The 27,454-nt window shown below is 36.7% G+C and overlaps 1 protein-coding gene across 2 annotated transcripts in view; it reads left to right on the top strand.

Annotated features, from left to right (window-relative positions):
* The window catches only part of rtf1 (RTF1 homolog, Paf1/RNA polymerase II complex component), a 47,935-nt gene extending 30,226 nt beyond the window's left edge, over nt 1–17,709 (top strand). For both annotated transcript variants that reach the window (XM_028821262.2, XM_051920069.1), the window contains exons 3-18: nt 401–548; nt 654–858; nt 2,087–2,195; nt 2,580–2,691; nt 4,285–4,420; nt 4,851–5,028; nt 6,439–6,521; nt 7,136–7,223; nt 7,826–7,933; nt 8,549–8,626; nt 9,123–9,244; nt 9,871–9,928; nt 15,265–15,342; nt 15,738–15,836; nt 16,224–16,335; nt 16,833–17,709. In XM_028821262.2, coding sequence (XP_028677095.1) covers nt 401–548; nt 654–858; nt 2,087–2,195; nt 2,580–2,691; nt 4,285–4,420; nt 4,851–5,028; nt 6,439–6,521; nt 7,136–7,223; nt 7,826–7,933; nt 8,549–8,626; nt 9,123–9,244; nt 9,871–9,928; nt 15,265–15,342; nt 15,738–15,836; nt 16,224–16,335; nt 16,833–16,939 — 1,821 coding nt within the window. In that variant the 3' untranslated portion in view covers nt 16,940–17,709. The remainder of the gene's footprint in view (nt 1–400; nt 549–653; nt 859–2,086; nt 2,196–2,579; nt 2,692–4,284; nt 4,421–4,850; nt 5,029–6,438; nt 6,522–7,135; nt 7,224–7,825; nt 7,934–8,548; nt 8,627–9,122; nt 9,245–9,870; nt 9,929–15,264; nt 15,343–15,737; nt 15,837–16,223; nt 16,336–16,832) is intronic.
* The last annotated feature ends 9,745 nt before the right edge of the window (nt 17,710–27,454 follow it).

Genomic DNA, 27,454 nt, shown 5'->3' with positions numbered 1-27,454 from the left:
CTATCTATCTATCTATCTATCTATCTATCTATCTATCTATCTATCTATCTATCTATCTATCTATCTATCTATCTATCTATCTATCTATCTATCTATCTATCTATCTATCTATCTATCTATCTATCACATAGTGCCTTTCATGTCCGTCTGTCTATCTATTATATTGTGCCTTTCACATCTATCCATCCATCCATCCACCCACCCACCTACCTACCTACCAAATATAATTGCTGATGAAGGATTAATAGTCCCATAATCTTTATTATTCCTGGAATTGCTGCATTGAAGTAAGCAGTAATTTCAAATAGGGAATGGATCATTTATCGTCTATGAGCATGAATTCCTTTGTATCTTTAGATTTTTCAGAAATAGTAGCTTCATATGTCTTTTTTTGGTGCAGTGGACTGTGGGAGGAACAAAGTCTAAAAAGAAGACTAAAATGGGAAAAGGAGAGAAAAAAGGAGCCACAAAGAAACGAATCAACAAAGCAGCTTCATCAGGCAGTTCCAATGGAGACAGTTCAGCTGAAAGCTCTGCTCCAGAAGAAGGTGGGGAAGACCTCATAAAATGCAAGAATTTGTTTAAAGAAATGATCTAGCCTAATTGAATTTGCGCTAACCTATGCTCTTTGAATCCGGTGTTATGTTTTAAAGGGGAGGTATCAGACTCTGAAAGTAACAGCTCATCATCTAGTTCAGATTCAGAGTCCTCCTCAGAAGATGAGGAGTTTCATGATGGGTATGGAGAGGATCTAATGGGAGATGAGGAGGATCGGGCACGTCTTGAACAAATGACCGAGAAGGAGAGAGAGCAGGAGCTGTTCAATCGAATTGAGAAGCGAGACGTGTTGAAAAGGAGGTAAGCTGGTTACTTGTCTTTCAAATTTTCTTTTGTAAGATTGAATGCCTTTTTATCATTTCAAACTTTAAGTCTTCCTCAAATTAACTTTCTCTGAGTATAAAGTATGCACCCAGAAAACTGTTTGGGTATTTAAAAAATAGGATAGGATAATTTCATAATGAATACGTTTATGATTTATTTTCTGTAAACATCCTGTTTTACATATTCGATTCTATGTATTTTTTTTTTTCTGGGAACAGTTAACATGAATTTAATTGTTGATTTAACGTGCTGCCTTAATGTTTAGACCTCAACTATTTGGAATTTGCTTTGTGAATCTTTTGAACCTGGAGCTTTTTGGGAAGGCCTCGAGTTTAAACCTGACAAGTATATTTGTGTGAAATTTGACAATTTTTTTTGTGTTTGAAATCAGTAAAAGCACTCTAAATATAATCTGTTCCAGATTAAATTTTTGACTTTCTTGCATTTCCCCATTTTAATTAATGTTAAAAATAAATAAAAATCCTATAATGTGTAGATCTTCTAAAAATGTTTTACCTTGTAATGTCCTTCTGTTTAATTTTGACCCATCCTAGATCTCTATTTCTTAAGATTATACAAAAACTATATTTCCCTGTGGGACAAATGAAGTACTAGCTATCTGTTCTTCAGTTTATCTTCCTGTCTCTGTCTCTGTCTCTCTCTCTCTCTCTCTCTCTCTCTGTCTGTCTGTCTGTCTGTTTACTTTAGAAGATTTTACTCTCTATTTAGGATACTGTTTGTTAACATCCCATTACAGCATCCTGAATGTCATCTGTTATGAAACACAGGATCTTCAATGCTGCAATTTAAGGTTCAGGGTGAAACATTTGACATCCAGAGCACAAATGACAGAGATGGATGAAAAAGACTTGGAAAGCACAGCATTGAGTCGGCACTTGAAAATGTTTTGAGGTTATGTTTCAGTTAGGTACAGAATGTGAATATGATGGCATTCCAGAGTTAATGTAATTAAGATAAGTGTTAATTTTGTTGAGGTCCTCTCCTAACTAGCCTCTATGTGTTTGCTTTTTATTTTGCACACAGGATCACTTCTGTTTAGCTTCATCTTTTATGACAGTGTGCTAAACTGTTTACTCACTGGAACAGAAACATTTTTAAATACTGATATGAAAACATTTTCAATACATGGACTTTCATAGGTGTATGTCACATTGTTTGTTATAGATGATTACAAATTTTCTAGGTTTGAAATCAAGAAAAAGCTAAAAATGGCAAAGAAAAAAGAGAAGAAAAAGAAACAAGAGGAGGAGCAGGAGAAAAAGAAGCAATCTCAGATTCAAGATGTTCAGGGAGTAAGTACAACAGTATGTGTGAAAGATTTTGATAAAGAGTATTGTCAGTTTCATGTTGGTATGTTTTAGTGTCCTATGTATGACAAATCAAAACCTAAAAAACTCAATATTAAGAGTCCATTAGACAAGAATTGTGTTTATTACAAAATGGAGTAAACTGTAGGAGTGGCTTATTTGGTAGGTTAGTTTTTAAATTGTTTAACATTTTGGAAATGTCTACCCAAGAGAAAGTTGACTTGTGAGGACTGTTTTAGCTTATTATTCCCATCTTGCAAAGTTTAATTGTATAAAACTCTAAGAAATGAGAGGGATTGTGGCAGTTTGGCTATAGGTTTAGTTAAATGTCGGTCAACTTTTCTTCATGTCTTAATCTTTTGTTTTCAGGGGATGTCTCATAACAAAGAGAGACGGTCTAAACGAGATGAAAAGCTAGATAAGAAATCTCAGGCAATGGAGGAATTAAAAGCAGAGCGAGAGAAAAAGAAAAACAAGACAGGTTATTAACTTTTTTCCTGTTCTATATTGTTAATATTTTAAAGTATTGAATAGCCTTATTCGCTTGGTGGTTCTTTTATCGGGAACATGTTGTAAAATCTTTGTGCCAGCCAATGTCTCCGTAAGAGAATAAAAGTGGGTAAACCATAGGATCGCAATTCATATTGAGCGTGGAAATCTGTTTACAGGAGTTGCCTATGGGATAGATGCAAATGTTCCTTTTGGCACACGGTTCGACATCTTCTCCGACGAAAATCGCTGCAACATCGATGTAACATGTCGGGGGCATTGTATCGTCGTAAATCCTGCCTAGGGTTTTCCTTGAAAACTATTTGTACAGATGCTGTTGGATTGGACTGAGCGATTTCATGCATGTGTTTGTATGATTTAGTGAAGGGGTTGATGGTTTGGAGCATGGAATCTAGATGGAGAAGTACATTTTCGCTGCATGCAGAGTTTGCTTTATTTTGTAAGCGTACTTCAGTAGCTTGCGCTGTGTCAGAAACATACAACTGTCCATATCCTGGAGAGGTAGAAGTGTTAGCGTATAGTGGAGAGATTTGGTGATAAATTTGCCCGTGTATTTTAAAACAGAATGGTCCGTGGCCAGGAGGATGAGTTATCTGTGCACCCATGGAAGCAAACGCTAGAGAAGAGTTGTATTCTCGAATGTGTTCACAATAATTTTTAGCTTCTGATGTATGCTGTGTAAGAAGCTGTTGTAAAGACACAGGTGCCTCCTGCAAAGGTGGTAAAGCTACTTTACCATTGTGGCAGCACCTCGAGTACTTGTTGGATGTATTACGCTCCGCAGGCCAGTATAGTGCATGATATGGAAGATGACGAATAGGAATCGAGAAATGCCGTGTCGGCTGCATGTGGGCGGGACTGGTTTAGAAGTGGAAGCAGGACGAACCAGAAGAGAAATACCGTATATATAAGAGATGCTCATATTAAATATTGTTGTAGAGCTATGACCAGCTATATAATTCTTTCATTCTTGCGTATTTGTGACATTTAATCTTGCATATTACCTAGATAGTAACTAATGAATTGTTTTTTTAGAAATGAATCCTTTGATAACTTTAATTTTGTTTTGATAAATGTCTATCTTTTTTTAATAGGTACAAGGTCCAACATGCCTGTCTTCTGTTATATTTTGAATTTTTTTTTTTTTTTTTACTTTAACCTGGTCTCAAATAGTAATTTTTATAATTTAATGAGATTTTTCCAAGTTAGACTGGCAAGTCCAAGTCTAGCTTGTAATGGACTGATACCAACAGTTGTGGACTTGTATGGTGTTGTAGTGTACAAAATAGTTATTTCATCCTCATTAACATGTTTCTGCTTAATCTGTCATCATGTAACTTGTAATTGAATTTCAATATGTAATTTTTTTATTTTTTTTTGTGTTTACATCATGAGAAGAATAAAATTAAGTACAGTTTGGAAATGTTATACTGAGATTAACTGTGAAAGATTTCTATTGCTTCTTGTTTTTGCTTTTTCTTTCCATCACTAATTCACACTTTTATATCAATTTTGTTAATATGTAAAAACTATCTTTCAAAATGTCTTTTGTCCTTTGTTTCAGCTGAGCTTTTAGCAAAAAAACAACCCTTAAAAATGAGTGAAGTGTACACAGATGATGAAGAGGAAGAGGATGAAGATAAATCAAGTGTGAAGTCAGAAAGATCTTCAAGGTCATCTTCATCTGATGAAGCAGAGGAGTATGTATCCAGTCATATTTTAAGTGAAAGAGTGTAACTTTTTGTTTTTTAGTTGTGCAAAATAAAATTACAATTGTAATTTTATCTCATTACTATGAAAGTACAAAACCTTTTTTTTTTTACCACTGATAAGCATATTTTCAGCTCTACTTAATGTCAGTGGTATCTTTTGAGTTCCCAGTTTCTGTATGTCAATTTTAGAGACAAGTACTTGTTACTGTTAAAGCTACTTTAGAACAAATGGAGTTCATTATTGCTGTTCATAATTCGTAAATGGCAAATTATCATTAGGACAAGCGATGCTTAATTGCCTTTACTGTTTCTTTTTGATTATAAACTTTATTACACAAAAATGCACAAGATGAATTGGTAATGGAAGACTACCAGTAGGTTAGAATATTTTGATTCAGATGTACTGTTTTTATTTCAGGGCAGAAGATAGTCCTCCCAAATCCCTGCCAGTATCTCTTCCAGAAGAGCTCAACAGGATTCGCTTATCACGGCACAAACTTGAACGATGGTGTCACATGCCATTTTTTGCGAAGACTGTAACAGGCTGTTTTGTTAGGATAGGAATTGGAAACAGCAGCAGTAAACCAGTGTATAGGGTATGTGTGTATAAATGGGAAATCAGAACTTGTATCAATGTTTTCCTGCCAGCATGAAAACTGTTTTGATGCACTTCTATTAAATTGTCTCTAGTGTGTTAATAGTGTTGTGAAAGGAACATGGTTAGAGTACAATTATGAACAACTCTAGACGCTAAATTTATTCAAATGTTTTGCTTCCTGAAATGTTTTTGGTGGTTATGATGTACAACTTCAAGCTAAACACAAAGATTTCAGATTGAAGGCATGGCATATGATATTAACTTCTATTGGCCTAAACATGTTTAATTGTGTAATGATGCTGGCACATTGCATTAGTTCATCTGAACTGAAAATTTTTGCTGCTGATTTTCATTTGTACTCTGCATCGACTGCTTCTCATTTCAGTGTCCTTCAGTAGTCAGTCACTACTGATGTATTCCACTTGCCTTGATGCTACTTTTCCATTATTGCACTGTCCTAGTGAAACTTTTCCCCATGTTCGGCACTGACAGCTCCAAGATTAGCAGGGAAGAAGTCCAAATGTGAATGCAGAAAATGAATCTTCAGCGACATGTTGCACTTCATGGTTTTTTATGTCTGAAGAATGCTGTCAACCAGCTGAGTGTAGTTTTGGTACTTTGTAGTTGCCAAGTTAATTTGCAGTAATATCCTTTAATGCCTTTTTTAAGATTTCGTCTGACCCTACTAACAGTTCTTTGAAGCTGTTTGTCATTGATGTGTCTGATTTGTGGACCAACAAAAATGCCTTCCTTATTAGTCTGTTTCAGTTATTTTGGAAAATCTGTCTCAAATATCGGAGTTCTTCACCTTCCTTTTTCATTGTTTGAAATTTTTCATCAGTTCAAGTCTTATTAGGAAGCACAAATATCTTTGTTGCTTTGGAAAGTGGATTTTGTTCAATACTGGAAGCAAATGCTTACCTGAACGGCCAGTTCTTTTTAATGTAATGAGACACTTTAGCATGACTGTCTCATTTGCAGTATTTGGGATATCTGAGCTGCAATCCTAGTAGCAGTGCTACGACTTTTAGATCAGCACTGATGTTCCAGGAGTAGATGCTGCACTGATATGTATACTTAGAACATGAGAGAAAATCACAAAACTAGGCAACTGCTATATATGGTACGTGACAGGAAAATTTAAAAGTGATTTTTTTTTTTTGTGATTGGCAGGCCAAAGTCCATAAGATACACCCAAAAGTGTTCAGGAAGCAAAATCTTCACAGCCTAGTGTAATTAAATGATGCAAACCTTGATGCAAAATAAAAAATGGGTACCATAAAAGGTTAATTGAAAAAAATAATTTGAGTGCCAAGATAGCTGCTGGCATTAGTAATAGTTTTCAATGGAAATGTATTACCTTTTCTTTTTTTTTTTTTGGTCGTAATTGCCAATTATATGTTTTTAGGTGGCTGAAATAGTAGATGTCGTGGAAACAGCGAAAGTTTACCAGTTGGGAACAACAAGAACAAACAAAGGTCTGCAGTTGAGGTAGGCATTGTGTTTTATTGTGCCCTTTATTTTCTATATCTGTAAAGTTTTATATTAGAACACATTTGGTGTATACTTTATAGATCACGTAATGAATAATGATAATATAGACATTTTCACAGGGATCATTTGTGTATCTGAAATGTAGTTTGAATAATGGAATGTCAAACTGTATTGAACATTATTTTAGACTGTTTTGCAAAAGGCAGTTTAATGCTTAATAATACTAATACTTAACATTATTTTTCCTATATAAACGAAAATGTTAACTCATCACTCAAGTCAGACTTGAAATTAAGATTGGATGGAAAAAAAAGTTTTAATTGTGTAAGAAATTTTACGTATAGACATTGTAAACTTTAGCATCTCTGTGAATTCCATATAGGAGATCTTGCTGCCTGAATCAAATGGTAGACCCAAAAAACAAAGTAGTCTTCTTCACCAGTTAGACCCATTTGTGCTAAAAATATGTTAAAAGAACTGATTTAAGAAAATGTTAAAGTGAAGCATATAATTAATTCATGATTGCCTTTAGATTTTGGCCATTGCGTATGATCTTAATGCTTTGAATACAAATTTTAATTAGTATATGAAAAATCTGTGTTATATTTCAGGCATGGTAATGACACACGTGTTTTTCGCTTGGAATTTGTATCAAACCAGGAGTTTACAGAAAGTGAATTCATGAAATGGAAAGAAGCGGTGAGATTTTCCATGCCTTGAATTTTTGTTGCTTATAATTTTTATTGTGTATGTTTTTTGGTTTGCGGACGCACAGCATTAAACTATAAAAATCACATATTTAGAGGAGGCATATTAACCATTACACATGAAGGATTAGTTGCTTAATTGGCTTCTTTTTTTGTTTAGAATAAAGAAAAACTTTAGTTTGATATTCATGTGGTTGTAGATTACTGTAAAGTGGATTCTCAGCGGTCTTCGAGCCTCCTTTTTTGACAGCTGAGTACTTTGAGAATTCTAGACAGCTGGATTCTTTTCTTAATAACTTGACAGAAGTCAGGCTTGCACCTCCTGTCATGCACGTTTTGTAATGTGAAAGGAGTTTAAATGAGATGCAAGGTTCCAGTGATTAGACTTTAACATCCCAAACTGGAGTTTTTTCCTGATTTGAGTGTGGTTGTGCTAGGGTTGAATGTTATGTTGAAGTGAATGGGGTGCTAATTTGTTATTTATTATGCACTCAAAGCAGAGTTGTCAATTTTACTTTATTATAAGGAAAGCTGTTTATGTAGGGTGTCTGTGGGCAATTTTATTTAGTTTTTTTTTATAACTATTATTAATAGATGGTGGTGGCGGGAATGCAAGTCCCTACATTGGATGAAATCACAAAGAAGGAACAAGCCATTAAAGAAGCACTAAACTACAAATTCAATGATAAGGACATTGAAGATGTAAGGTCTCTTTCCTTATAGTAGGAGATAAAGCAAATTTGTCTTTTGTAAAGGTTATTTTTTTCTATAGAATACAGTTTTGAGTTAAAAATGATAATGTTTGAAGAAATGGTAACAGTTACCCATCTCCACATTGAAAAAGATGTTCTGGAATACTTAATCATTTTCTTTAAATGAACCTTTATTTCTTTGTGGTTTGACAATTGGATTTCAAGTTATTTACAATATGTTTAATGACTGTTTTATTCATAAAATGTTTGTCATTGTTAAATAATGCAAACAAAACAGTTGAAAATAATTGTACATTTCCTTTTCTCCATTACATCATTAGCAGTAAGGATGTACAGTCAAATATTTAAAAATCTAGTACTGTTGATATTCTCATTCTTATAACCATGAAATACAGCCATAACTTTAAAAGAAGCAACAACAACTTCTAATATTAGCATTTTGACATTATCTCAGGCCATAATACTAATCTATAGAAATTTCACATCATTGTTTTATTCTGCCTTGAAATATGTTGGAATTTATTTACTTTTTTTACTTTAACTAAATAATATCTAATTTTCCCATAATTTGAATGACATCCCTGTTTTTCTTTTAATTTTCAAGATTGTGAAAGAGAAGGACAGATTTCGCAAAGCACCTCCTAATTATGCTATGAAGAAAACACAGCTGTTAAAAGAGAAGGTAGTACATGGTGATATTTAGTTGTCTTACTTATCATGTAACATGACTACAAATATGTCGCTCATCTTTAAAGGTTATCTTGAGTATTAATTTTTTTCCCCACATGAACAATGATTTTGCATTTTACTTGAAAATAAGTTTTGGAGACAAACTTTTCCTGGTTTAAATGCCAACTAAATTCAGATAGAAGAAAGTTTGTCTAACTCTTACAGTTATTATTATTATAGCGGTATGCCGGCTTTTATGCTCAAGTTTACACATTAACAAATTTCAAAAATCTGATGAGTACAGAGTTTGCTGCCTTTGTATTTTGTTAACAGTTATGAGAAAATGGGAAATGTCAGTATTTTAACCACACTAATGACTGAAGTCATACACCTTCATTTAAATTGTTAGAGATGGACATTATCTTTAATTTCAAGGTTCATCTAAATGCTTGCTCTGTCATTGGGTTGGGTGTGTGGTGTGTTTTTTAATGAATATTAATTTTTTTTAGGCCATGGCAGAAGAATCAGGAGATACAGAAAAAGTGAAGCAAATTCAGGATCAGCTTAATGAGCTTGAAGAGAGAGCTGAGGCTTTGGACCGCCAAAGAACAAAAAATATCTCTGCTATCAGGTGAGACAAGAATGGAATGTGTAGCAAATTTACAACAGAGCATGATGATGTTTAACCTCTGGCCTAGGAAAGTCTTCCTCCCAAGTCTTGTATTATGCTTGATGGCAAAAAATAAATAGCCACTGTACAAAGTTGTTTTTACTCAAACTGGTGCCATTACATGCTACTGTCTGGAGTTTTCTCTATGTTATGTGTATTCATTTGCTAGTCATGCTGGGGATTTGTTACAGAACTAATCTACTGTTCAAGTACTTATAATAATGATTAACATTTATATTTTAATAATGGTTCAGTTTATGTGCCATGTGTTCACATTTTGTTTTGACTTTGATATTGAAAATATACAGAAATTTTTAGGATCATATGAATTTCAGATATTAACATCCTTTGGATGATGAAAGATATTCTCATCCACAGTAGTTAAAATCATTTTCTGTGAACTTGCTGTGTCTTACTGCAACTAACTGTAGCTATTTTCTTTTTTCCTAAAATGTCAAGCATCTGTTCTTTATTAATATTTATAATTTTCATTATCTAAATAATTTATTTTAGTGCTTTTGCAGAGTTCATGAAGTTGACCGTGTTGATACTTGAAATAATTTGAGTAATTTTTACATTTTTTTTAGTTATATTAATCAAAGGAACAGAAGCTGGAACATTGTTGAATCAGAAAAAGCACTTGTGGTTAGTGATAACTTTTTAATATAAGCCTACTTTGAAATGACAGCAAATGTTAACTTGTATTACTACATGAGTAAATATTTGCTTGTTGGAAGTTTGATTCTGTAACATTTGGTTTACAGGTTCCTTTATCAATTTTTAAAATAATGAAAAATTTCAAGACTTTCTATAAATGAACAATTAATAAGTGATTATACATAGCTGACACCTGAAATAGTTTCAGCAAAACAGACTGGGAGAGATAAATACAGTTTACATGTTACAACATTGTCATTTTGAGTGAGTATTGCATTTCTAGGGAGTAGCATTTCTGTCTTGATTGTAGGGGGCACTTGATTTTGACAGACCTTTATTATTAAGGGTGTATATTGTTCTGAGTGTATGTGCCAAAATGGTGGAAGTTAAGTTCCCTTGGAGGTATCATTGCCATGCTCTAGTACAGTTCTGGATACACAGAATATTTGGCAAGGTGAACTGAAGGTGTTCAGGTGTGTTACAATCAAAGAGGTGTTCTTTTTTTGAGACTTTTGCAGACTGGAACACAGATTGAAACATTCTCTTTCTTGGAAGTATTCTTCAGATATAGATAGTATTTAAAGCTGAGGTTTCTTTCTCACATACAGGTGCATCTCAAAAAATTAGAATATCATCAAAAGTTAATTTATTTCAGTAATTCAAAAAGTGAAACTTGTATAGATTCATTACACACAGAGTGATAAATTTCAAGCATTTATTTCTTTTTATTTTGCTGATTATGGCCTATAAGTAATGAAACTCAAAATTCAGTATCTCAGAAAATTAGAATATTACATAAGACCAATAAAAAACATTTTTAATACAGAAATGTTGGCCTACTGAAAAATTTGTCCATGTACGCACTCAATAGTTGGTCGGGGCTCGTTTTGCATGAATTACTGCATCAATGCGGCGTGGCATGGAGGCAATCAGCCTGTGGCACTGCTGAGATGTTATGGAAGCCCAGGATGCTTTGATGGCAGCCTTCAGTTTGTCTGCATTGTGGGGTCTGGTGTCTGTCATCTTCCTCTTGACAATACCCCATAGATTCTGTATGGGGTTTAGGTCAGGCGAGTTTGCTGGCCAATCAAGCACAGTGATACCCTGGTCATTACACCAGGTGTTGGTACTTTTGGCAGTGTGGGCAGGTGCCAAGTCCTGCTGGAAAATAAAATCCCCATCTCCATAAAGCTTGTCAGCAGACGGAAGCATGAAGCACTTTAAAAGTTCCTGGTAGATGGCTGCGCTGACTTTGGACTTGATAAAACACAGTGGAGCAACAACAGCAGATGACATGGCTCCCCAGATCATCACTGACTGTGGAAACTTCACACTGAACCTCAAGCAACTTGGATTCTGTGCCTCTCCACTCTTCCTCCAGACTCTGACTTTGATTTCCAAATGAAGTGCAAAATTTACTTTCATCTGAAAAGAGGACTTTGGACCACCGAGCAACAGTGCAGTCTGCTTTCTCCTTAGCCCAGGTAAGACGTTTCTGACATTGTCTCTGGTTCAGGAGTGTTTGACACAAGGAATGCGACAGTTATAGCCCATGTCCCGGATACTTTTGCTTCACATTGCTTCATAATCCTCTCAAGGCTGCAGTTTTCCCTGATGCTTATGCACCTTTTTCTGCCACATTTTTTCCTTCCACTCAACTTTCCATTAATATGCCTGGACACAGCACTCTGTGAATAGCCTGCTGCTTTTGCAATGGCCTTTTCTGGCTTCCCGTTCTTGAGGAGGGTGTCAATGACTCTTTTCTGGACAACTGTCAAGTCAGTAGTCTTCCCCATGATCGTGTAGCCTACTGAACCAGACTGAGAGACCATTTAAAGGCTCAGGACACCTTTGCAGGTTTTTTTGGTTAATTAGCTGAGTGGAGTGTGACACCAGGAGTCTACAATATTGCACTCTCTCACAATATTCTAATTTTCTGAGATACTGAATTTTGGGTTTTCATTAGCAAAATGAAAAGAAAGAAACATTTGAAATACTGTATTGTTGTGTGTGTAATGAATCTATATGAGTTTCACTCTTTGAATTAAATTACTTAAATAATTTAACTTTACGATGATATTCTAATTTGAGATGCACACCTGTACATATAAACGCAGAATTGATCATATAGCTTTCCATGTTTTTCAATCTTAGAAAATCAAAGAGTGTATTTATTGATGCTGTACTAGAGAATAGTAAAGTGCTGTGTAGATTTTGTGCACAGTATGGTGTAGGGAGCAGGTAGTGCAGCTGTTGGTAAAAAGTGAGGTGTTTCTTAATTATGTTCCCACTGTAACTTGTGCATGCTTTCCAAAAGAGCCAGCATGGGTATTTATTTAACAGTTGCTTGGAGCACCTTGTTTCTCAGTTGGTGGAAAATTATGGATTAGATGCAGCCATACTCTAAAGCCTCCAATAAATTTATGGCTAAATTGGCGCCTAAATGGTTCGGCCCAGCTACCATTAATTATTCCATTTTATTTTTCATTGTCTTTCATCAAAAACACATTTGGCATTATATAAGATGTTGACACCTGTATAGATCTCTGTTCAACAGCAGTCTTTGGTTTGCTCTCCTCATGCCACATTTGGTATTAAAGGAAAACTCCACCAAAAAATGAAATTTATTCTCAGTTTCACTTAAATATTCACCACAACACATCTGATTAGAATGTTAAAAAATGGCAAACGACATACAAAGTTTCCAGACAGCACTGCCATGTATGTATGCATGGTGTGCCGTCAACAGATCCCAATCATTTTCCTACAGCCAAGTGGAACTTGACTAGCTGCTCTGTACTGTGTGTCAACTTTTAAGGGGGAATACAGTAATGTAGAAGACTGACCTTTTAAACACATGCTGAGACACCCAGCACCAAGCATGAGCATAAGCACACAAGGATACATTTGTGCCAGGCATTCCCATAATGTTCTGAGCCAATAAAAATCATTAGAAAGCCTTGCTTCACTCATTTTGTATATACTGCTGTCAGTTACATGAGCATTAATCACTAATTACCCTGCTTTGCTCAGTTGCAATGGAAATAGTTAGCTAATTTGGAGATTGAGAAAAAAAAAATTCTTGGGTCAAGCCTCTACATAAATGTGGTGTAGTGCATTTCTAAATCTAAGAAACAGGAAAAATGTGTTTTACCTTTTGTGAAAATAATTTTTTTGTGTTTTCCTAATGGGTGGGCTTGGGTCCATAATCTACAGCACCCACTTCTAAGGTGTTACTGGTCTGAAAAAGTTTTAGAAGCCCTGACCTACAGAAAACACTCTCATGAACCAAAATGGAAACATGTAAATATACAACATAAAAGATAATTTAAGGATGGCTGTCAAGTTGGAAAATGTGGCATTGGTTAACCTTCCATCAGGCAGTACTTATAGTGTATATTGTGTAGGTCATTTGAAAAATCACACTTTCATGGTGTCCTTAGAAATTAGGTTAAAGTTGCTTTGTAAATTAATGCTTAGTATTTTCATTTCCATTTTTTTTTTTTTTTGCTAATGAGAGGGTTGATAACCATGATAATGGCAGTGTTGAGGTTTAAGGCGCTTTTCTGGCCCATGGACCTATACGTGGCTTTGTTTTTCCCCGAGCTAAACCACCTCTGACTAAAAGTTGACTTGAGCAAAAAATACATCTTCCATAATCCATATTACACCAAATCTGGCCACAAAAAAGCATTATAGGAATGTACTAGATGTTCCCTGCGGCGCTGCCCACGTAGTGGTGAAACAGAACAAACTTTAAAAATCAATTTAAAAAAAAATGTAATTTGTATTGAGAACAATTTATATTGATAAGTTTCCTATCCAAGGGCCTCTTGATATACAATATTTTTGGTTTTGTTATCGGGGCGAGGACATAGGTTTCTTGGGGAACTAACCTGAGAGAAAGTAACATAAAGCTGACCATATGAGAAGCCTGGTGAGCTAAGATCAACTTGAGTGTCTGTTCCTGGGCCTTGCTAATTGACATTGGAAAGCAAAGCTTCACCTGGAACTGTAATCTCTTGAATTGAAAGGGCATGCCCGTTGCAATTAGAGGAATACACAGGATTAATGCTGCATCCTGTGATGATGATCGCATCTATGATGTTGTTCTGAAGCTGACAGACCTGGAGACGGATACCATTGCAAAGTTTGGGTGGGCTCAGGTTTCTCAAAAAGATAATCTGTGTTCCTACTTTCAATGCTAAATTGTGGGGCAGCATGCCAGAAGGATTAATGGAATTTTAAAATTCTGTAGGATAATGAACTGAATCTTTGTGTTCTAAAACTGTATTTATTGAAGTGTATGTTCAAGACAACATGCCAAATAATTTGAGTACCAATTGATTAATTTTATGCCTCCCCCTCCCCTCACCCCGCAGCCTCTCTCTTCATGCTTATAAATTGTTACCGCAAGTGAACGATTAAGGGGGGGTAAAAAAACAACCTGATCTAAATCCGTTAAGTAATTCTCTTGTGAAAACCGGACAGAAATGCAGACTCAACTCGAATGGTGACTGCTGCTTGAGTGTGGATGGCCACGCCCAGTTCCTGAGGTCCTACCTCCCCCTCCACTCGGCCCACAGCCTCTCTCTTCAATTCACGCTTATTAATCATTGCCGCAAGCAAGCTATGATTCTTAGCGTGACGAGAGAAGTTGCAAAATCAACTGGAATGTTCAAGCAAATTATAGAGAAAAAAAAACTAAATACATTAAGTAGTTCTTTTGTGACAGACAGACATTGGATTTTATATTATATATTAAAATTTAATATAATATATAATATGAGAGAGAGGGAGAGATTGATGTTTTGGAATGGCTGAGTTCAGTTTATGCCTCAAACCAGTCGGCTGTTCATTAAGCAGGCCAAGAAATCTGAAACCATTGAAAAAGAATGGGAAATAAGTTTAGCAATGCAGATGTAAGAATTAATCAAAAACATGAAAGAAAGTTTGATTGCTGCTCAACTCCTACAGGCTGGGCCACTACTTATTAAATCAAGATTACCTTGTCTTTTGCATATGTGCTGGCTCTTTAATTTTCTTTCTGCATGCATCCACTTCTCTAAGCAATAAACAGATTTTAAAGATAATGACACTTTCGAAAAATAAGGACTCCTTTTGATTTAATAGGGATTTTCATAGTAAACATGTAAGTAATAATAATAAAAACAACACAGTAGGGGTTCACAAGCTTTAAGAAGCACACTGGGTCTGAAGTCTTAGTTTTCTATATTGCTTTGGTGATGACAGGTCTTGAAGCTTCAAAGATGCTTGTTTTTCTGGATTTGGCTGTTTCTAATCCTCTTCTGAATCTCTTTAAGGCTGAAGGTCAAAATTCCAAGAACCAACAGATGGACCCATTTACAAGGCGGCAATGCAAACCCACCATGGTTTCAAATGTATGTATGTATTTTTATCATTGGTAAATGGCCCTTTTATACTTGTAGGACAGAATCTTATACGTCATCTATTTTTTTTTAGTACAGTTAACGGTTTTATCAGGGATTTTTGAAAAATCAGTAAGAAACCGTTTAAGAGAGTTGATTATGCGTTATTTGGGGAGTTCCACTCTTTTGTACTCTTTTGTACAAGCAGATTTTTCTATTTCAAGTTTTACCTTAACTGGTTAACAGTTTTTCAAAGAACTAAGCGTAACAGCATTTGTTTACATCTGTATTAAAACATGTTAAAAATATGCATACGTAAGTTGCCATCCGATTTAGTTTCCTGCTGACTATTAGAAATGTGTCAAAAATGATTAGTTTTAGATATAATAAAATATTTTGTATTTCAGGCTCGAGATCCGTCAGTACATGCTGCTATTCTTGCCCATTTAAACCAGAAATATGGTTCTGGCTCTACTCCAGATAATGTGCAAGAAAAAAATACACCGGTAAGACTATATATGATTTTCTAAAGGTTTATATGTTTGGAAGTATAAGTTCATGCTTCTTAAAATTGTTGACACTTGTCTGTTTGTTTTCAAAGACCCCTTGATTGAATCAGAATCAGTTGCATTCTGGACCCTATCATACCTTTACACACCAAGATTTATTCATTTTATAGTCTACTGACACAGAAATAATTAAACATTTTAATATACTTTGTCACTCTGTACAAGTCATATTTTTACAGTTTTTTATATTTTTTTATGCATTTGTAGTACTTTCTGCATGTTGACCAATAAGAGTATACTGTAGACTATGTTCAATACAGACTAAACTGAGCAGTGGCATATATGTACATTTCTCATGCTTTTTTTTTTTTTTTTTTGCGCCAGGGAGCGGGCCCAAAAGACAAGGATGTTGCCAAAACCACCAGTGATCTATCAGAGGATCTTTTCAAGGTCCACGACTTTGATGTCAAAATTGACCTTCAGGTTCCCAGCACAGGTAACAGAAGTAAACATGTTGCATTAAAAGAAAAATGAGATTAAATAGGAAAAGGGGGGGGGTCGGGGTCTTGGGGTGTTTAGGGGTAACTAATGGATTTGCCAAAAATTTCCTGTCAGTTTTCTCTGGCCTTGTGGTGGTGATGCTACATTACTAGTCACACTAAATTGCATCTCCGTTTAGTCACACAACAATTAAACCAATAGATTACCATCAACCAACCAACAATTAAACTAATTCAGGGAGAGCACTACTGACAAGCAATGAATAGTCCCTGCTTAGGTGTACTTAAAAGAAATAAAAAAGTGCAGAAAAACTTCCATTACTTGCTTTATTTTTTAATATATATCCCACACATTATTGGAAATTTATTGCACAGTTGCAGAAATTGTGGTTGTAAAGGTGTTTGTTCAAAAGAATTATTTGCAAAACAAGACATTGAAGTGGAATGGTAATAACAAAAATAGTTTTCATGTGTTTCCTCTTTAATTCTTTAGAGGCTAAATCATTGTCTGTGACCTCCAATATCCCCCAAGTTAAAGATGGCGCTCCACGAAGATCACTGAACCTAGAGGATTACAAGAAGCGACGAGGACTCATCTGAGCAGATAAGCAGTTGCAACTCTGCCTGAACTTGACTATCTCAGCTGTAATTTCATAGTAAATTAATGAACATTTTCAGTTTTGGTAAAAATGGACTTCATACATATTGCCATCAAGCAAATGATTTAACGAGAAGAAAAAAAAAATGTTTGCAGAATATACGTTGAGCTGCACCTGATATCTATTTTTTTTTTATTCTCCTATGTTCTCAACCTTGTTTGTCCTCCTCCATTGCAGTGATTGTGGAACTTCCAGAAATGTCCACATTTTAACAGGTGTATTTAAGAGTTCTTTCTAGATGAAGTGGAACTTTCAGTTGGAATGTAATACTTGTTTATCAGTGAATGTTTTTTTTTTCCCATTTGGCAGCTCCAATTCTCCAGGTGGAGCAGAATTCTCTTCAGGCCTCAGATGCCATATTGGTTATCGGTATGGGCACGAACTTAACCAAAACTAAACATTTAAGAAGCTTAACAACTCTGGCATCTCCTGGATATTCTCTGGGTGATGAGTTTGTCATCAGAATATGTACATTAAATAGCAGCATCAAACTTTTTATATATAAAAACAGTGTTACTGTGGAACATATATGAGAGAACCTTTTAAAAGAAAATAATCTTGTATGTTCAGAAATCTTGTACATTTACCCCGCAGATAATAGTAAGTGTTCCGTATGTGTCCTAGAAAAATTTCTTATTAAATTGGCATGCCATGTAAATATGTGATTTCATTGGGTGCTGCTCAATAAAGAGGAACTACTGTTTCATAGAATTCTTTGTCTTAGTATTTTCTCTGTCTTGTTTTTTGTCCCTAAATGGTGGATAAAATTGTCAAAGTATCATGTTAGCTAAATTACAGAACCTGCTAAGTAAGAACTTAAGTGTGTGGTTTTTTTCCCCCCACAAGTGAAATATTTCTTATGTATTGATATAGACCCCAAGTAATAAGTGAAATTGATTAATGCAAAAGAAAAAAAGGAGTACATTTTCGCTCATGGGTTCATAAGGATTGCACATTGCAATGGAGAACTCCAGTTGTTGTGTTTTGTTCAGTTCCAGATTTCCTGGTATTAGTTTTAAAATGGGTTTGATGAAACTGACCTTGAAAGATAAATTATAGCTGTCAATGGCCAGTAGGTGTCATCTTTAGACCATCACTTTCCAAACTCTGACACTGTCCTGTGCTCTTTTTGTCTCCTCCTGTGTGCTCTTCCTGTCACCTCCAGTTTTTTCTAAATAGTAATTGTGAAAGCTCAGAAATGTACATGAGGATTGCATTGCTCTGAAAGTAATACATTTGGGTTTGTTTCATATTATTAGAAAGACTGAATTATATGTTCAAATTATTTCCTCTTGTAAATTGAAAATCAATGCGAGTAGGGAAGCAGTCAGACAAATGAAAGAGGTAATGTGGATTTTGAGGAGATGGGTGGTTGGGAAGAAAATGTGGGATAAAAAAATGGGAATAAGAAGTAGGACAAGATGTGGAACAGTGCAAGCCGTGTCAGGTAAATAACTGGGAAGTAAGAAACTAATGTAAGAAGTAGGATGACTGTAAACCAAAGAGGGCAAGGAAAACACCTGTAAAAATTATATAAAGGGGTGGGCAAAAGTAGATTTACAGTTGTTCATATGGAAAAAGACATGCAGGTTATGATTATTTCAATCACTTTAATAACTCAAAGGCTTTGTTAATTTTATTAACTCAAGAGTGCAATATGCCACTGTCAGGGTTCCCACGCGTCCTGGAAAACCTGAAAATTTTGAGGGTTATTTTCCAGTCATTGAAATGACCTGGAAACTGATCGAAATGGCCAAATGTCCTGGAAATAATCTTTCTTGTCCTGGAATTTTATTTCTTTTTTCGCTTTTTAATTTTTCTGTTTGAAACAGCTTGCTGTTCGTAAGTCTAGATATGATGACAGCTGAGCTAGGTCATGGCCTCTGCTGCGCAATGTCTCCACCTACTGAGACATGTATAGGCAATTATATTTGAGTTTTGACCCTCGTTGCTCTAGCTTGTCAGTAGCTGACAGGAGAACAACAGAACATCAGTTCATCACTTGAAATTTCTGCTGAGTGCATGACTGTAAGTATGACCACAGTGCATATGGTGCAACTGACAGTTTTGTTACTTCATACCGTCTGATGTGGTCCCAGGTCGCATATTAAACATGTCAAGTAAATTGGCGATGCTAATTTCTGTTAGCCTGTTAATGGCAATTCCCATTAGGTGTTATCATAGTGCTAATTGTCTAATGACGGGAATCAGAATACTTTATTGATCCCAGAGGAAATTGCTTAATCAATCTAAAATCATTTTGTAGGCCTACGTGGTCCCACTGTTAAGCAAATAAATTCAGTGAACCAAACCTAAAACAGCACGAACACGATAACAGTCTTAAAAAGAATTAGACTAAGAGCTACTGCTTTCATTTAAAACAAATAGGGCTTAGGCTACTTGAAGCCTACATCTAAATTCCTGTTATTGTGTGTTTGTGTAGGTTCGTGTGATATCCTTGCAGCCGAGCAATCGCCACATAATAAATATTACTTGGCTTGTGCCGTTTATTTGCACAACTGAACACGCTTAACAGCTTCTGGCTCAACTTCTTATTCTAGCTTGCTTCCATTATTCCACAGAACGTTAGCTCCCTCTAGAGGAATTATATGGGTATGCTTTCACATTAAGTTTACCACAGTTAGCCTACAGAAAATCTGTACTGGATCACTATTTCTATTTAGCCTACATTTTTGTACATTACTGTATTTAATGTTTTTGACACTAAGGCAGTGTTGCAGGAAAAATAGTAGACTATAATGGTTAATTTAGAGAATGTATTTCTAATTACAGAAGTGAGGGAAAGCAGAATCATGTCAAGGAGGTGTACGTTTAAGGAGGAATGGAAGATAAATCCTGAGTTCAGGGACTGGATAGGACATGTGACAGATAATGTACATCGGGCATACTGCAAGATATGCAAGAAAGCTTTTGATGTAGGCAACATGGGCATTTCTGCTGTTAAAAGCCATGCCAAAGGACAGGAACACAAGAGGGTCAAGTCAAGGCACAGGACCACACATGACTGATTTCATCAATCAATCTCCCACCCCCCAAAATTCTGAAGCTAGCAGACAGGCAGCAGAATCAGAGAGTCAAGGAAGCAAAGAGGTCCAGCCATCAACTTCTGTAACTCCACCTCAAGCTGCACCCACAATCAGAGCTCATTTTTCAAGTGAAGCTGTTTTAGAAGCAGAGATCCGCTGGGTGATTAAAGTGGCCCTTTCCAAATATTCTTTCAATTCCTGTTCAGATATGGGTTCATTGTTTCACCTGATGTTTCCAGATAGTGAAATTGCCCAAAAATTCTCATGTGGTGCAGCAAAAGCAGCGTATCTGATGTGTTTTGGCCTTGCACCATATTTCAGAGACAAGCTAGTGAAAGACAGTCCAACTGCTATACCATTTCATTTGATGAATGCCTCAACAAAATAACACAGACCGAGCAGATGGATGTGCTTGTGCGGTACTGGAGTGATAATGAAGAAAAGGTAGTTGTGCATTATCTGGACTCCCAGTTTCTAGGGCACACACAATCAGAGAAGCTTGTTGAGAGCATTAAAGTTTCCCTCACTCCACTTGATCCAAACAAGCTCCTGCAAATCTCGATGGATGGACCAAGTGTCAACAAAAAATTTTTGAGATTATTTGAAGAAGACAGGTCTAAGGAGGCCCCAGATATTAGAAGCTTGATAAACCTAGGAACCTGTGGTCTTCATACAGTTCATGGAAGCTTCCAACAAGGCAAGAAGGAAAGTGGATGGAAGATAGGTGACAAACTAAGAGCCCTTTGGCAGCTTTTTCGTGACACACCAGCCAGACGGGATGACTTTATTGAAATTACCAAAACATCAACATTCCCTCTAAAATTCTGTGCTCACAGGTGGGTGGAGGACTTGCCAGTGGCAGAGAGAGCACTTAAGATGTGGCCACATGTTGAAATATTTGTCGACAATTACAAGAAACTGCCAAAGAGTAAAATGCCAACGTCAACATCATACACTGTGGTCAGAGAGGCTGTTGGTGACCCCCTTTTTGAGGCAAAATTACAGTTTTTTGCCTATGTGGCAAGGCAGCTGAAACCCTTTCTTGAGACTTTCCAGACTGATGCCCCCATGATGCCATTTTTGGCAAAAGACCTTCAGGCCCTTCTGAAGAGTTTGATTTCATGCTTTATGAAGAGGGAGGTATTGGATAACATCAAAACACCTGTCCAAATGCTTAAAATTGATGTACTGGACAAACCACTCCATTTGCCACTGAAAGAGGTGGATCTTGGCTTTGCCACCAAACAAGCTCTTGAGAAAGCCTCAGAGAAGCTGCTTGAAAAACCGCTGCCGGGTTAACAATTCCGGAGAGAATGTGTAGCCTTCCTGTCCGCAACAGCAAAGAAACTGCTGGACAAATGCCCTTTGAATTATGCAGCAGTAAGGCACATGGCATGCCTAGATCCAGTAACTATGATCAGCGATGAAAGGCGTGCCATCTCCATGTTTGAGAAGCTCTTACAGCTGCTTCTTGACGCCAAATGACATACAGCAGAGGACTGTGACCAAATCCTGAGTGAGTACAAGATGTTCCTCACTGAAATGGTGCAGCACCATAAGGAGGAATTTCAAGGGTATAGAAGTAGCTCCTGTCGGCTGGACGCATTCATGGGAAGATTTGCTGGTGACAAAGCAGAGTACGCAATTCTGTGGAAATCAATGAAAGACCTGTTCACATTGTCACATGGGCAAGCAGCGGTCGAAAGAGGGTATTCTGTGAATAAGGACATGCTGGTTACAAATCTGAAAGGAAGGACTCTGATGTCTCTTCGTCTAATCCAAGATTCTTTGACTGGTGGCTCATTTGATGGAGTATTGCCAAAGCCCCTCTTGCAGCATTGCAGAAATGCCAGGATGCGATATGTCCAATACCTTGATGATGAAAAAAAGAAGAAAAAGGAAACTGAAAATGACAAGCAAAGAGAAGAGCTCCGCTCTGAAATCACAAAAGTGGCAGCAAAGAGACAGAAAATAATCACTAGCATTGAGGCAATGCAAGAAGAAGCAGATGCAATGGCAGAGAAGGCTGAGAGAAAACAGGACTTTACACTGCTCACAAAATCTAATGCCTATCGTAAAAGTGTTGCTGAAAAAAAGAAAGAGGTCATCGGTCTGGATGCAGTTTTATCAGACCTCAAGGAGCAACACCAGCATTGTTTCTAAACCTAGGCCTACACCAGATGCCTTTTTCATAGGTTACACTACAGTGACTTACAGATTGTTTTTTTTCCAATATACTGGAGTTCAGGCTCTTATCCTTTGTTCCTAGTATTCTTTCTAGTTTAACCAAGTTTTCAACTCAGGAATTGATGGCAAGGCTATCATGATTTAAAACGGATGTATTTTGCTTCTTTTCCCACAAAGATAAGTTCTTTATTATAATCTTTGTCGTTGACTTATGCAAATTCTACAGCTGCTGTATTCCCAGTAAAGCTACCAGTTGAAAGTTAACTCTGACTTTGTTTTGTCGCGTGCCAATTGTTGCATATATTAGTGTTGTAGGCATCATACACATGATATAGGCAATAAATTGGCTTTATGCAGTTTTGTTTAATACAAACATTGTACATAAATTTATTTGATACAAACAATGACATAATATGTAATATGCAAGTAACTTTTACTGAAATTAGGTCACTATGGTAGCCTATTTCATGGTGTGATCAACAGCTCTATACTGAACATTATGGAATTGCTCAGTATATGTCAGTGTTTGGATAGTTTTCCACAATCCAAGAGGCATTTATTTCTTTAAAAGAGTTTTGCAGTTTAAAACAGTGTGTAACAAAAAGAGGTCAAACAACTCCATTATACATCAGTGCATTAATTGGTGTTGCCTTTATGTAATTTAGCATATCGGTGACACTAAGTCCCTGCATAATCAAAGAGAAATTAAAATGGCGTTAAGCCTGCGACTAAAGTGTATGACTGTATGACCAGATCCTGTCATGAATTTCCGGAAAAAGCTCCTGGAAATGTCCTGGAAATGTCCTGGAAAATGATTCCTTAAAAAGAGTGGGAACCCTGCACTGTGAAATTTTGTCTTAGTCTCATAAGTGATTATTGCCAGCCATCATTCTCTAATAGATAACTCAGAAGTTAGGATATGACATAATAATAATAATAAGATGACAAATAATACAATAAATAAATAAAACAACAATAAACTCTGTTTGGCATACTCGCAACTGTAAACCTACTTTTACCCACCCCTGTATATAAACAGAACAATTGGAAATACAAGAGAAGGATGAATGTAGGGAGAAGAGGTGATATGGTGTGGTTTAAAAAAAAAAAACAAAACAAAACACCCATCCATCTTCAAATCTGCTTATCCTGAGCAGGGTTAAAGGGAAACTGGAGCCTATCCCAGCAAACAACAAGTACAAGGAAAAAGTCCTGGACAGGAAAAGTTGGTTCTTTGCAAAAACTCACTCTTAAGGTCAATTTAGGAATACCAATCCACCAAACCTGTGTGTCTTTGGACTTGGGGTAAGAAGCTGGAGGACCCAGAGGAACCTTGCGCATGGACATGGGGAGAGTCCCCCTCTCCTTGTTGCAAGGCAGCAGCAAAATCGCTGTGCCACAGGGCTGCCAGCAACAAAACAATATATAGTTAATCTCTTTGTAACAATTTTTATAAGGAAAAGCATTTTGCTAGGAACAAACTTTGTAAACAGCCTTCTTTTAGTTTCCTATAAGACTGTAATATAATTTAACCCATTATATTAGAATGCATCAACCTTATCATTTCTCAGTGATTAAAGAGTCTCTCACAGCTTCTCAAATGTGACAAAATATGTCTAGCTATTTGATGTAAAAACTCTCTTGAGAAAGGTATTTAGGATCCAGTTGTGCAGTGCAAAATGCGTACTGCTGACTTCCAGAATATAAACGTAGTCAAAGTAGGCTTCATAATCTCGTCCTTTAAAAGAATCTGAAAGATCCAAAATTGACTGAGAGTTTTACAACAGTAACGACGTGAACCTTAGAAAAGAGAAAGTGAGCAAAGAAGTAAATGGGAAGCAAAGAAAGACTGAAGATAAAATGAAAAACACAGAAATAGGTCAATAAGCCAAGTGGATGTTTGCATTTATATGCAGGTAGTTAGTCTTTCAGTAGAAGTTGTACCTTCAAAATGTGTGATGCCCTAAGCGCTATTAGAATTGGTGGGAGCTAACAAACAAGAGAAGTGTAATGTGAAGGCTTTGAGTGTGTGATAGAATCCATGAAGGCTGATATATGATTTGCTAATGAGTTCTATTTTCTTAATTTTCATATGCTCACATTTGACAGCATTCCTCAGATCATACAGGTGAATATGTTAATATACATTTGCATTTTTTTTTAACTCCATAGTGTTGTAAACTGTATTCTGAGATTTTTCAGGTATGGAAGACACAAGTATCGGTGATAACATAGTTCTACTACCATGGTACTGGAGAGTGGTGACGTATTGATCAGCACATGCAAGTAAGCATTTCAATGTGACAATAATAAACTGTAAAATGCCAGTTACTGACTGAGAACTGAATATGAAATTAAATATAATAATAAGCGAAAGAGTAGTGATCTGATTACATAATGCAGTGTTATTGGTTTTTAGGGTCATAACTGGCATGTTTACAGAGTCCAGTGAAATTCCTACTGGCATGTTCTAATCAACATGCAACAACACGCTGCTACTCTCCAATACAGTAATCCCTCACCTATCGCGGGGGTTACGTTCCAGAGCCCCCCAGCGATAGGTGAAAATCCGCGAAGTAGCGACCTATATTTATTTTATTATTTATACATATTTTAAGGCTTTATAAACCCTTCCCACACTCTTATAAACCTTTCTCACTCTCTTGTTAACCTTTCCCACGCTCTTATAAACACTTCCTATGCTCTTAAACACTTTCTACATTCTTAAACACCGCAGACCAACACTGCACACTGCACGCAGCGATCAGATGTCAATGTGTCTGCACTCGCTTTGTGAAGGGGGGCAGCTGAACTCACGCTGAGCAGAAATGGACTTTGTGCTGCTTCTGCCAAAATGCCTGCTTGTCGCTCTGCGCGTTCGGAAGGAGGAATGTGTGTGTGGGTGTGTGAGAGCTGAACGCACCTTCGCTCAAACCCCCTCTCCCCGGAAGCGCAGTACGCTCCTGCCACTTCGCATTGTCAAGGGGGTGGGGAGCTGAATGAACGCTAAGGAGAAGTGGACTTTGTGCTGCTTGTCGCTCTGCGTGTCAATAATTTTAAGCCTGTACATCATCAATTTTCCTGTCTCACTGTCTTGTCTTGCGTGAAGTTAAAATGTTTTATAATAGTGAGATGTTACTCATATCCTTAGCCCGACATTCACATATCATATGTGTTAACAAAGTGTGTTTTATAAGTTTACATGTGTTTAAAGCATGTGGGATGGGTATTTTAAGGCTTAAACTCTAAAAATGTTTATTTATATGGTCTTTCTATATCGCAGATTTTCTCCTGTTGCTGATGGGTCTGGAACATAACTTCCGCGACAGGCGGGCAATCACTTGTATTTAAAAACCCGCGAAGTCGTGAAACCGCGAAAAGTGAACCGCGAAGTAGCGAGGGATTACTGTACCATGCGACAAGACCAGAAATACTTAAAGAAAGTGCAGGTAAACAACCAAGAGGTGAATTGGTAACCAAAGAAAATGGGGAAGGCGATTTTCAAAAAAAAAAAAAAAAAAAATTTAAACTGAAATCTTAAAAAGTGATGCAAAGAGATGCTAAAAAAATGGGAGTAATAAAAAGAGAAAAGAGTAATACTGATTGGGTCAGATTGGTTCATGAAGCTGTAACAGAAGTAGTTATTCTGAATAACCAGTTCTGTGTTTTTACTCGGTATATCTGTATACTTGCACACTGACTAGCTGGACTTTTTTTCTTTATATTTTAAATAATTTATCTTTTTATGTTGTCCTTGTATGGTACATCATATTTCATCTTTATGCATTTATCATTTTTTTTTATTTTGTGTTGTGCTTGTATGTTTCATCAGTACTACCAAGTCAAATTCTTAGTATGCCATTAGTGTACCTGGCCAATACACTGAAATCTGATTGTAATGAGAACTGGAAAGTAAAAATAATGATTATGAAAATGTGAAATTTTATAGATCTATTTGTCTTAGTGGTTTTGCATAAGTAAGAAGAAAATGAGATGTGCAGAAAATGAAAACATTTCTAGAAGAGTAAAATAAAATGATGGACTGGTCAGAACATGTGTTTCCTAGAAAAGAATGAACAGTAAATGGATAAGGAAATAATACAACTGAGTAAAACTGTCAAGGTAGTGCCCATGTTTAAAATACAGGTGCTGGTCATAAAATTAGAATATCAATTAAGACCAATGCAAAAAAAGGATTTTTAGAAATGTTGGCCAACTGAAAGGTATGAACATGAAAAGTATGAGCATGTACAGCACTCAATATTTAGTTGGGGCTCATTTGGCCTGGATTACTGCAGCAATGCCGCGTGGCATGGAGTCGATCAGTCTGTGGCACTGCTCAGGTGTTATGAGAGCCCATGTTGCTCTGATAGTGGCCTTCAGCTCTTCTGAATTGTTGGGTCTGGCGTATTGCATCTTCCTTTTCACAGTACCCCATAGATTATCTATGGGTTTAAGGTCAGGCGAGTTTGCTGGCCAATCAAGAACAGGGATACCATGGTCCTTAAACCAGGTACTGGTAACTTTGGCACTGTGTGCAGGTGCCAGGTCCTGTTGGAAAATTAAATCTGCATCTCCATAAAGTTCGTCAGCAGCAGGAAGAATGAAGTGCTCTAAAACTTCCTGGTAGATGGCTGCGTTGACCTTGGACCTCAGAAAACACAATGGACCAACACCAGCAGATGACATGGCACCCCAAACCATCACTGACTGTGGAAACTTTACACTGGACCTCACGCAAAGTGGATTCTGTGCCTCTCCTCTCTTCCTCCAGACTCTGGGACCTTGATTTCCAAAGGAAATGCAAAATTTACTTTCATCAGAAAGCAGCAGTTCAGTCCTTTTTGTCTTTAGCCCAGGCGAGACGCTTCTGATGCTGTCTCTTGTTCAAGAGTGGCTTGACACAAGGAATGCGACAGCTGAAACCCATGTCTCGCATACGTCTGTGTGTGTGGTGGTTCTTGAAGCACTGACTCCAGCTGCAGTCCACTCTTTGTGAATCTCCCCCACATTTTTGAATGGGTTTTGTTTCACAATCCTCTCCAGGGTGCGGTTATCCCTATTGCTTGTACACTTTTTTCTACCACATCTTGTCCTTCCCTTCGCCTCTCTATTAATGTGCTTGGACACAGAGCTCTGTGAACAGCCAGCCTCTTTAGCAATGACCTTTTGTGTCTTGCCCTCCTTGTGCAAGGTGTCAATGGTCGTCTTCTGGACAACTG

Source organism: Erpetoichthys calabaricus, chromosome 16, assembly GCF_900747795.2.
Source record: "Erpetoichthys calabaricus chromosome 16, fErpCal1.3, whole genome shotgun sequence".
Classification (NCBI taxonomy): Eukaryota; Metazoa; Chordata; class Cladistia; order Polypteriformes; family Polypteridae; genus Erpetoichthys; species Erpetoichthys calabaricus.
Note: the sequence above shows the minus strand (reverse complement) of the source record. Positions and strands in the feature narration are given on the sequence as shown.